Source organism: Chenopodium album, chromosome 11 (genome assembly GCF_948465745.1).
Source record: "Chenopodium album chromosome 11, dcCheAlbu1.1, whole genome shotgun sequence".
NCBI classification, from domain to species: domain Eukaryota; kingdom Viridiplantae; phylum Streptophyta; class Magnoliopsida; order Caryophyllales; family Amaranthaceae; genus Chenopodium; species Chenopodium album.
The window spans coordinates 10,329,922-10,341,051 of record NC_137844.1 but is presented as its reverse complement, the minus strand read 5'-3'; the positions used below and the strand labels follow the sequence as shown (position 1 = coordinate 10,341,051).

Here is an 11,130-nt window from a genome sequence, read left to right as displayed (position 1 = left end):
AGCGGAGTTTTTTTTTTTAAATTTGACATTAAGTGGAGTTAATGGCACTTCATGTATGTCAAGTATTGGAGTATGTTGACTTTTTTTTTTTTGGGTTAATTAAAGAGTACGTTAACTTGAGTCAAGTATATGAATCATCAGCAAGTCTTCTTTTTTTAATCATGTTATATTCTTTTTGAAAATTTTAGTGTAAATTAAAAGCAACATCATTTATACTTGGACAATTTTTTCATATTGGTACACCTCATGTTTTAATGCGGATTATAATTGAATGTGATTTGATTAATGAAAAATTATACCTTTAAAATATAGATTTATCAACCAATTAAAGTGTAAACAACAAAGTTGTGCACTTGTGCCTTAATGCCCCTAGAATTATTTGCATAGAATATTTTCTAGTCTTCCATGTTCATTTGTATTAGGGAGTTGAATTTTATGCTTCATGTCCATAGGATTTATCTTCTCTTCTCTCAATTTCAAAATGCTTCTAAGTTATGAAGGTTTGGATCACCCTAAGCCCTAAGGCACAATAACCATGAATCTAATGCATAACACAATTAAAATCCTTTTCCTTTTTTATATTGTAATGTTTTCTAATTAACTTAGTAGACACAATGAGAAAATTTGTATCTCGATTAAATTCTGCTAAAGACTCTTTGGGGTGGAGATTTCCTCCCCCCCACCTCCCCTAAAACACTATCATTTGTAAAAGGCCTATCCGTTAACCTGAGTCGGGTGGACGCTTAAGAGATTCTGGCTCGGTAAGACCCTTTTCCTTACTAACCAACAATATAAATAAATAACATGAAACACGATGGTTTGGTTGGATTTGACTATGTCTAAATAAAAAATAAAAAATAAAAGACAATGTTCTCATCCTCGAGTTTTGATAATCTTTTCTTAAGTAAATCAATGCTTGGCTTAAAGTATTTCTGTGGTATAACCAATATTATGATATTAATAAATTATTTTACATCATTAGAGTGACACATACTTTGTATTTTTTTTGTGAACTTTGTCTTGATCTCTTTGATTTTTTTTTTTTTTTTTTTTTTGGAAGATGCTCCCTACTCCTTACGTGGGTTAGGAACCACCTAGGAACAACCCTACTAGAGACAGAAAACTACTTGACCTTCAAGTTGTCATATTCTAACAGTAGTAATAAGTTGATTTATGCCCCCCCCTTTTTTTTTTTTTTTTTTGACTCTAATTTTATTAAAGTATTTTTAGGTTGTTTCGATGGGCCATTATTATGGTTCCAATTTGTGTAATCTAGCTACTACCTAAGTAGGCAATTAGGCCATACTGAGACATTATTAAGGAAATGATGAAAAAGATTAGCAAACATGACTTCTTCAAATCTTCAATTATTCTATGTTATACGTGACTTTTCAAAAAAAAAAAAAAAAAAAAAAAAAAAAAATATTGATCTTTTTTAAAAGGAATGATTTGCCCAATTGGTGTTAAAAAATAAATAAATTACTAAAATAGTGTTCATTTAAAAATATTTCTCAAAGTAGTGTTTATGTAGGTTCGGAAATTACAAAGCTAGGAATTAAAAATTAATGGCTAATACAATCCAAATATATATATGTATACCATTAAATTCTTTATTTTTAACGCTTACGGTATCTTGACCAGAGTATGGATTATGAATTTCGAAGTAATATAAATGTTTAAAAATTTCTAGCATTTTTGTTATGGACATAACCTTGTCAAAAAACTTATATATAACATGATATATAATGCATTATTTAGACGGATTTAAATTATCAAAGGGAACTCAATCACCATTCTTTAAACCAACTGCTAGTTCTACAATGCAATCAATTTGGATCGGAGATGGTATTACTTTATTACAAAATAGCTCAAAACATGTCATACTAGCTAAATAAAAAATTCAATTTAGCACCATTTTATATGAATTTGGAGATGATGATCGAACAACCTTCAAAGTACTGATGTGTGCTCATGCTTCAAATGAAAATTTGAAGAGTCATGTTGGCCAAGAAGTAGAGTTGGAAGCTCCATTTGATCTGTTAAAAAGTAGACATGCAACATTATTAGTAAGAAAAGTAATTCCATTTGAACAACTATATATACATATAAGAAACTTAATAATCTTAAAAAATTAGCTAACCTTGACAAACAATTTTTTTTTATTGTGTCCCTTTGTCGACAAACACTACATGTCACCTTTGCTCGATTACCTTCATCCGTCTCATTTCGTAATCTTTGGGAAGGAGGTCGTCCGGGACTACGCTTGAGACTAGCATCAACAACAACTTTTGGTCCATTATAATGTGTCCAATAGTCTTTGTCAGGGATAAGATTAAGTAGTACTCCGTAAAGATATACTCATATACATTACCGTAAAGAATTTAATGGTATACATATATATATTTGGATTATATTAGCCATTATTTTTTAATTCCTAGCTTTGTAATTTCCGAACCTACATGAACACTACTTTGAGAAATATTTTTAAGTGAACACTATTTTTGTAATTTATTTATTTTTTAACACCAATTGGGCAAATCGTTCTTTTAAAAGACAAATACTAAGTAGTAAGTACTAATCCCTTTGATTTTTGTAAGTGCAACAAATTGACTAGAATGTTTGCCTATTGCAATGTTGAATATTAATATCTTTGATTTTTTATTGGTATAAATTAAATTACAAAATATAACTAATCCAATGACACATTACATGATTATTGTATATAAGGCATCGTTTCCAATTCACCTTATTTTTGCTGAACTAAAATTATTTTTATTATTTTTACTGAAACAAAATTATATTTGCTAAACTTAAATTATTTTTACTGAACTTAATTAATTTCACTGAACTGAAACTATTTTTGTGAACTGAAATTATTTTTACTGATTTTCTATTATAATTCTTCTTTAAAAAAACTGTTACTGATCTGAACTTATTTTTACTGAACTCAAATTATTTTTACTAAACTGAAATTAATTTTACTGAACTAAACTTATTTTTGCTGAACTGAAATTATTTATACTTAATATTATTTTTTTTAAGGTGAAGTGAACATGACCTAATAGTGCAAAATGTCAAATATCGTCCTTTAAAATACAAAATGAGTATATAATTTTGTTGTTAGTTCTTTCAATATTACAACCAGTATATCATTAGAAAGCTTCACAAATATTGTGAAATTTATTATATACACCCGGTATTTCTATGTAAATCAATGCTTTAAAGTATTTCGGATATCGGATAGTCGAAAGTTTTAGGATCGAATATCAGATTTTATAGTTTCGGATATCAGATATCCGATCCATGCTCGCCCCCACTTTTGGCGAGTATGCTAATACTATGGGAAAAACTTCAATACTCTCCTTAAAAAAAAAAATAGGTAGACAAATAAATGATATTGTATATACATAGCATAGATAGGCAATAGGTAGACAAATAAATGATATGACAGAATACAAATCGATAAATATAGTCATTACTTTTATATAAATCATCCATACATAAAATGATACCAACATCTTTTGAAAATCCTCTCAAATATAAAATAAAAACGAGAATTTCCAAATAAAATACTGAGAAAAAGAGTAAAGGTGCGTGGATGTAAAATCCGCTCTTCATTAAAATACCGAGAAAAAGAGAAAAGGTGCATGGATGTAAAATCCGGTCTTCATTAGGGATTTATCCTTAATGCCTCCTCCAAGTAAATGCATGGAGTTTCTTCAAAAAAAAAAAAAAAAAAAAAAAAGTAAATGCATGGAGTAAAAAAAAGTTAAAAGCGAAGACTAAAAAAAAAAAGAAGGGCAAGAGCACATCAGCACATGTAGTCATGTGGAGATGCCCTTCCTCCTTCCCTTCCCCGCCAATGTGAACAGTGCAGAAGCTGAAACCAAAAATTCATTTCTCCTCTTAATTTAATTGATTAATTATTAATTATATAAAAGCTGTCCAAATAAATGTGCTGATTTTTACTGACCCCATTCATTCCAAATCTATACTTTCTTCTTTTTATTTCTTTCATCATTTGCTGCTCATAAACCCAGTAAAAAAAAAAAAAAAAACAACTTTAAACCCCACATTTTGATCAGTCATTTCTGGGTGAATTTTGCCATTTTAGACTTTTGGGCATAATTTTCAACCAAAATACTGAATTGGGTTTTGTTTTAATTGAGATTTTAATCAAATTTATACTTTAAATTAATATTTAAATCTTGATTGATGATGGGTTCAGCTTAGGTTGTTGAGTTTTGGGGTGATTTTTATTTGCGGCGGAAGATGCGGGGGCGGCGGGCGGCTGATTTCCGGCGCCCTGTTCGAAGAAGAATTTCTAATTGGATCTGGGCACTTCTTGGATTGTTCTTTTTTGCTGGGATTATTTTGTTTGTTGTTCAACATAATCATCATAATCAAGATCATGTTCATCAGCCGACAGTGGTAATTTACTCAATTTTTTTAATCAAATTTAATTATAATATTATATATTTGAATTAAATGCTTATCATTTGAGGTTGGATGATGAATTTGGATTGATTAGAGGTTTATCTAAGTGTTATTTTGTCAAATTATTTTGTGGGTCAAAGGTGATTTTATTGGCAGAATCTTGGTAGGTGAGATGTCATATAAGTGGTAACGGATTACTTTATACTCATTTCTTGCTTTTTGGTTGTTTTTGTTTAGTTGTAGTGTTAATCTATCCGTGGTTTTTACCATGTTTGAGGAATTTGTTGGGGAATTTTCCTGATTTGTGTAAGATATCCAAGTTCATTAGATTCATATAACTATAGGTTCTCATTTGTGTGATGTCAATGTTTGAATTACTAGTTTAGATGGATGAGAGTATAACTTGAATATATGATTTTGACTGTATTTTCATAACCTGAGGCCATTACTTGATTTGGATGATATCTCGAATCTTGTATGTCTACCATATTAAAATTGAGGCACCACAGAGAGAAGTTCTATCTCGCACAATAAGGTGGATTCAATACGTTTTCCAATAACCATGTATGCTCAAAATCTGGTACCGTAATTGGGTGATGATCTCATATGATTTGTTTTGTTAGGGCATATTTGTATTATGCTTCTTCATAGTTCGTAATGCTTCCCTGAGAGATGTCCTGTATTGTGGTTACAAATTCTTATTCCTTTTGTCATGTTCGAATTCTTAGGACTTTGTGCTTTGTAATGTATATCTTGAGCCTTATGTGCCACCATTTGATGCGAGTCCAGGTTGTGAACTCAAATTTAAGTCATTTAGAAATAAAGTGATCTTCCTATAGGCATTTGGCTGTATCCTGTAGATCAGTGTATTTTGTCTCTAGGGGTATAAAAGAGATGTATAGCCATTTAGGGATGTAAAGTTCAAGCTTTGTAAAGCCTTCATTGTCAAAGCTGAATGGTTAACCATACAATGCATATAGTGATCAGGTGCTCCTGATAAAGTAATGTAAAACATCTTAATGTTCATGGGCATGATATCAAGTAAACTAATCTTTATTTTAATAGGGAATTGCCTCTTTCTATTCTGTGAATCTCATTGAAGCCCTAGTTCTTTTAGTTATTTACTAAACTAGATCTCTTTTTGTTTAGTATTTTTTTGTAGGTCCCATCAAGAATGGGAAAGGAATTGCTTAATCATAGTGTATACTTCTTGTTCTCAAACCCGTAGAATGGTAGTCATTCCAAACTCTAGCTCAGTTTATATGTAGCCTTTATAACTTTACAACAATTAAACATTGCCAAAGCGTTAATCCCAGAAGGATTGGGAATTACTCTATAATGTCAAAATCTAATTTCAAAGTTCTAGGGAATCAACTAGTAATAACAGCTTGATGAATGCCAAGTCCTATTGAACTTAACTATTTTAGCTGGAAACTGTTTTGTGTAACCTTATATCTGAAACTGATCTGTTCTTCCTCCATCACTCTCCTTCTAACAGAGAGGCCGACAAGAAAATAAAAGTCTAAACTTTTCTTCACTTTTGCTAGCCTTTGTCATGATCAGTGTTAGTTATCCTCTTCTGTCTTCTTTTTCTTTTTTTGTTCTTCCCTTAAATATCTGCTACTTATTGAACCATTTTTTTGTATCATACTATTGTGTATAATAAATGTGGCAAATGTATCAGCTAACAGTCTCCGAGGATGTGAAATTGTAACCCCCTTACATAGGTGAGATTTAAATGTGTTTGAAAATTGTTCCAGTTTCTGAGGGTGTGAAAAATAGTAACCACACACACAATTCTTGGTCTTGAGGGTACTTACCCTTTGTGTTGTATATGCTACGTAGGATTTTCCAAATTATGAAATAAAATTTATGTATCCCACAATGTTCCTGTTTTATTGACAGTGCATCATGTAAATTCTGTATATGCTATTGGCATTCCAGCTTATTCACCAATTTTTTTTTTGGTTTTGTGTACTACTTTACTTTGAGGACATGAGTTAAGCAATCTAATTTTTAGTCCTTTATGCATCTCAAATTATGTCTTTAAATCCTAGATAAAATGGAACTTCCTAATATATGTTTTGACGCTCTAAGTTAGACCAATGATATATCAAACTTCTTATTATTAACAAAACTTTACTTTGAATCTACGTTTGCACCATTTAGATCACTCTTGCTCACAATCCAGAATTTTTTGAGCTTTTCCTCCGTTTTCTGTGATACTTGTACAATGTAGAATCTATGTACATCATCTTGAGTTTAATTCAAACCATCATCTTACTGTGATGTATTTTCTTTATGTAAGAAACGCATTAATTATGTTTGATTCAGACATACTTTTTGTACAGTGAAACTGCAGGTTGAGTACATTAATTTATTGTATCCACACCTCTAGTTGGTGATGACTTTCATTGTGTATAAATGAAGAAAGATACATATTTGCTAGTGAAAATGCATCACCTTGGATGTTCATACATGGCGAGCTATAATAAGCTGTTATTTACTTGAATCAGTACAAATTTGTAATAGAATAACACACTACTACAATGATGCACATATTATTATAGTAATCCACATCTGAATTGAAATTGTGCTTGTAATGTCCTGGAATCAGCGTATTACTTGCAGTATCTTACCAGTGGCTAATGATTTGTGACAGAAAAAGGATGATACAGTAGAGCCTACTCGGGAGCGATTGAATTTTACAGACCAGTTATTAAGTTCAAGTTCAGTTGCAAGGCAATTAGCTGATCAAATGACCCTTGCCAAGGCTTATGTGATCATTGCAAAAGAGCATAACAACCTTCAGCTTGCTTGGGAGCTCAGCTCAAGGATCAGAAGTTGCCAGCTTCTGCTTTCAAAAGCTGCCATGAGAGGAGAGGCTATATCACTGGATGAAGCAGAACCAGTAATTAAAAGCCTGTCATCCCTGATCTTCAAGTCGCAGGATGCACACTATGACCTAGCTACCACAATAATGACTATGAAATCTCACATTCAAGCACTAGAGGAGCGTGCACATGCAGCAACTGTTCAGAGCACAATTTTCGGGCAGTTGGCAGCTGAATCCTTACCTAAGACTCTCCATTGCTTGAACATCAAACTGATGGCTGATTGGTTGAAGAAGCCATCGCTACAGCCACTAGCAGATGAGAACAAGAATTCTCCCCGTCTCGTGGACAACAATCTGTACCATTTTTGCATATTTTCAGATAATTTGCTTGGTGTGTCAGTGGTTGTCAACTCTACCATCTCCAATGCTGACCATCCAAAGCAACTTGTATTCCACATAGTTACAAATGGTGTCACGTATGGTGCTATGCAGACTTGGTTTCTAAGTAATGACTTCAAAGGTGCAACAATAGAGGTTCAGAATATTGAAGAGTTCACTTGGCTGAATTCCTCTTACTCTCCTGTCTTCAAACAGCTGCTTGACCCTGATTCCCAGGCCTACTACTTTGGTGGGTCACAAGATTTCAGAGTTGAACCCAAGTTTCGGAACCCAAAATACCTTTCTCTATTAAACCACCTTCGGTTCTATGTGCCTGACATTTACCCCCAGCTGGAGAAAGTAGTTTTTCTCGATGATGATGTGGTTGTCCAGAAGGATCTGACCCCACTTTTCTCATTGGACTTGCATGGAAATGTGAATGGAGCTGTTGAAACTTGCCTTGAAGCATTTCATCGGTACTATAAATATCTCAATTTTTCCAACTCAATTATTAGCTCGAAATTTGATCCTCAGGCTTGTGGATGGGCATTTGGCATGAATGTTTTCGATTTGATTGCCTGGAGAAAAGCAAATGTGACTACTCGTTATCACTACTGGATGGAGCAAAACTATGATCGGTCATTGTGGAAGCTAGGTACTCTCCCTCCTGGACTTCTCAGCTTCTATGGATTAACAGAGCCGCTTGATCGAAGATGGCACGTACTTGGATTAGGATATGATCCAAACATTGATAACCGTCTAATAGAGAGTGCAGCTGTAATTCACTACAATGGGAACATGAAGCCATGGCTAAAATTGGCCATTGGCCGGTATAAACCTTTGTGGGATCGATATGTGAACCAGAGCAGTACATACCTTCAGGAGTGTGTCACAAGTTGAACAGCAAGCATAGTTTATTTTTTACTTAATTTTTTTTTTTAACTTTGAAGTTTTGCTGGTAATTTATGCAGTCATGAACGCCGGAGCCTGCGATTCAACCAATTGTAGAGTCAGAAAAGGATTTTTGTCTTCATTTAGGATCCTTTATTGGTACACTTTAGTTCCTCATATTACATATGTATTCTAATAGAGGAAGTTGGTTTTACAGATATAAGGGCCCACAAATTGTACTGGAAAAAAAATGGTGCTGGTTATTCACTTTTGGCTGGTGGATCTTAATTTTTTGGCCTTTGATACAGTTGTAGATTCTTTTTTCATTTTTGTAGCAATGTGTAATAAATTCATAGCAATTTTGGATTCAATTGTAATTTTACTCTAATAGATGGTATTCATGGTAGCTATTTTGTTCTAGAGATGTCAATTTCACAGTTGGTTATGAAGATTACCTAAGCTTTTCAGTTTGTTAGTCCCCTCTGTACTGTATTGCGCTTAAATTTTATACAAATCATACCCGTTTCCTCAAGATGGAAAACTTGCACCACTCGAGCATGGAAGTTGATGGTATCATTAATGAAGGTGGTTTGAAATTTGAAAAATCTCAAGCTTCATTTTAATCACTAAATTAATATAAAACTGGCATCATCTTGAATTCAGAGTACATTGACAAGAACTGAGTTTCATTACAGGTCTAGACTTATTAATACACGAAGTATCACTAATTCATGATCAATTGTTTTTCTTTGTTTGATTTAATTTTTCAGATTTAGGTATTGGTGCATTAGTGTAATTTGCCTTTGTTACATTTTAAGTGTGGTGTTACTATAAGATACATTTTATATTAGGAGTTCAACTCGAATAAACTCTAAGCTAGATGACATAGCACGACTAACCGTACTCAATTATACCGTACTAGTTACATGTGACTCAAGCTAATTAAACATCCGATTTAGCAACTCTAATGACTCGGAATCTTGGTTATGTAGCCTGTGCTTAACTCACATTACAGTAGTTATGACAGAAAACACAATCGAAAAACCCAGAAACTGCATAAAGAAAGAAAAACAAATTACTTAATACTAAATTTATTACATTCAACTCAGTAATGTTCTTGACAAATTTGTTACAATCAACTAATTCAGCAATGCTCTTGACACAAATCAGACACTTACAACTGATGAAATTCAATCAACAGACGCACTGACTGATTGACTGACTGACTGCTGACTGACTGACACACACTACTATGCATGATTAGAAACCTCAGCATCAACCTAAGACTGAGTAATATCATACCACTAACATACTACCTAGAATTAAAGACTGATTTTAATTTGTAGTCTGACATAAAAGACTTGATACCTAAGAGAAGCTTAGTATTGTACTAAAGAATCAAATTGAGCCTAGGATCATTTGTTCTTGCGCATAATCAACGACAGTTTTGACAGCTTCTTACGCCAAACAGGCTTGCTTCCTCCTCCCTGAGTCCTTCCATCCTGCCTCTCATCTGCATTTTCATCTGCATCTGCATCTGGTATAACCCTGCTGCTCTCCCCTATTCGTATGCCTCGAAATTCCTCATCAGATGGAATAAACGGGTCTTCCAACAGAGCAGATGCTGAAGGTCTTTCATATGATTTAGGCAGACACCTTTTAATGAAGTGCTTAATCTCATCATCTGTCACTTGTTCTAGCGCAGCAGGCATTACACCCCTTTTAATACACGACTGAATCTCAGCGCGATTCCTGCATTCACTGTAAATCTTTTCTCTAAGTCATCTGAAGTACACACATCCCCAAAGAATATATGTCAGCCGTCTCACTATAGTTCAACGAATAACCCTTTGGTATATTGTACTCTGGTGCCTTGTACTCTGGTGTACCAGCATACGGCGGTTTATCAGCATTCTCTTCAAGCCTTATCGCGACACCAAATTCTCCTAGCTTAACCTCGCCTGTATTCCCATCAATAAAGAAGTTTTCGAGGCTAAGATCACGGTGCATAATCGGCGGGTTTTGACTGTGAAGATATTCCAAAGCTAAAAGAATCTGTTTACACCATCTCCTGATTACTTGCTTATTACCAACAAGACCATGTTTCAAACTGTAATCCCTTAAATTCTCTGAATAAAAAGGCTCAGTAATCATATGAACAGTCTTCAGGGTATCATCAGGCCAAAAACGGTAGCATTTTATTATGTTTTCATGATGTAACGACTGTAACAATTTAGGCTCATCACAAAAATCTTTAAAGTTTATATTCTTCTTGATATCTTCTTCTGTTGCAAGTCCTAAGGCTATCTTACACCAGTTGATTTGTATACCAGTAGCTTGATCAATTCCTCCATAAACTATTTTCTTGGAGTTGGGGTGTGATATGATGTAACGGTACCTTTCGTATTGCCCCGTGGGATCTGTCTCCTCAACATCGCTTCGTAGCATTGCTTGTGAACTCGAACCCGACATGGCTACTGATGAAGTAGTGATTAACAGCAGAAGAGAACAGAACAGAACAGAAACAGAGAGATTTCTGAGGATTTTTGTTGATGAAAGTAGTATTTCTGAAAATGTTGCTATAATAA

The 11,130-nt window shown here is 33.6% G+C and overlaps 1 protein-coding gene and 1 pseudogene across 1 annotated transcript; one reads left to right on the top strand and one right to left on the bottom strand.

The window, feature by feature from the left end:
• Nucleotides 1–4,084: 4,084 nt before the first annotated feature.
• Nucleotides 4,085–8,962, top strand: LOC145567371 (hexosyltransferase GAUT11-like). The gene is made up of 2 exons (XM_081626636.1): nt 4,085–4,431; nt 7,100–8,962. Exons 1-2 carry the CDS (start codon nt 4,273–4,275, stop codon nt 8,549–8,551), a joined length of 1,611 nt encoding a protein of 536 aa, XP_081482762.1. The 5' UTR covers nt 4,085–4,272; the 3' UTR covers nt 8,552–8,962.
• Nucleotides 8,963–10,318: 1,356 nt separating this feature from the next.
• LOC145566249 (putative serine/threonine-protein kinase WNK6 pseudogene) lies at nt 10,319–11,014 on the bottom strand (annotated as a pseudogene).
• Between the last annotated feature and the right edge of the window lie 116 nt (nt 11,015–11,130).

What these genes read in the sequence shown, in the direction of transcription:
- LOC145567371 (XM_081626636.1), top strand. Translation starts at nt 4,273, where the DNA reads ATGCGGGGGCGGCGGGCGGCTGATTTCCGGCGCCCTGTTCGAAGAAGA. An exon ending in ATGTTCATCAGCCGACAGTG is followed by an intron (nt 4,432 to 7,099) that starts GTAATTTACTCA and finishes GATTTGTGACAG; the next exon opens with AAAAAGGATGATACAGTAGA.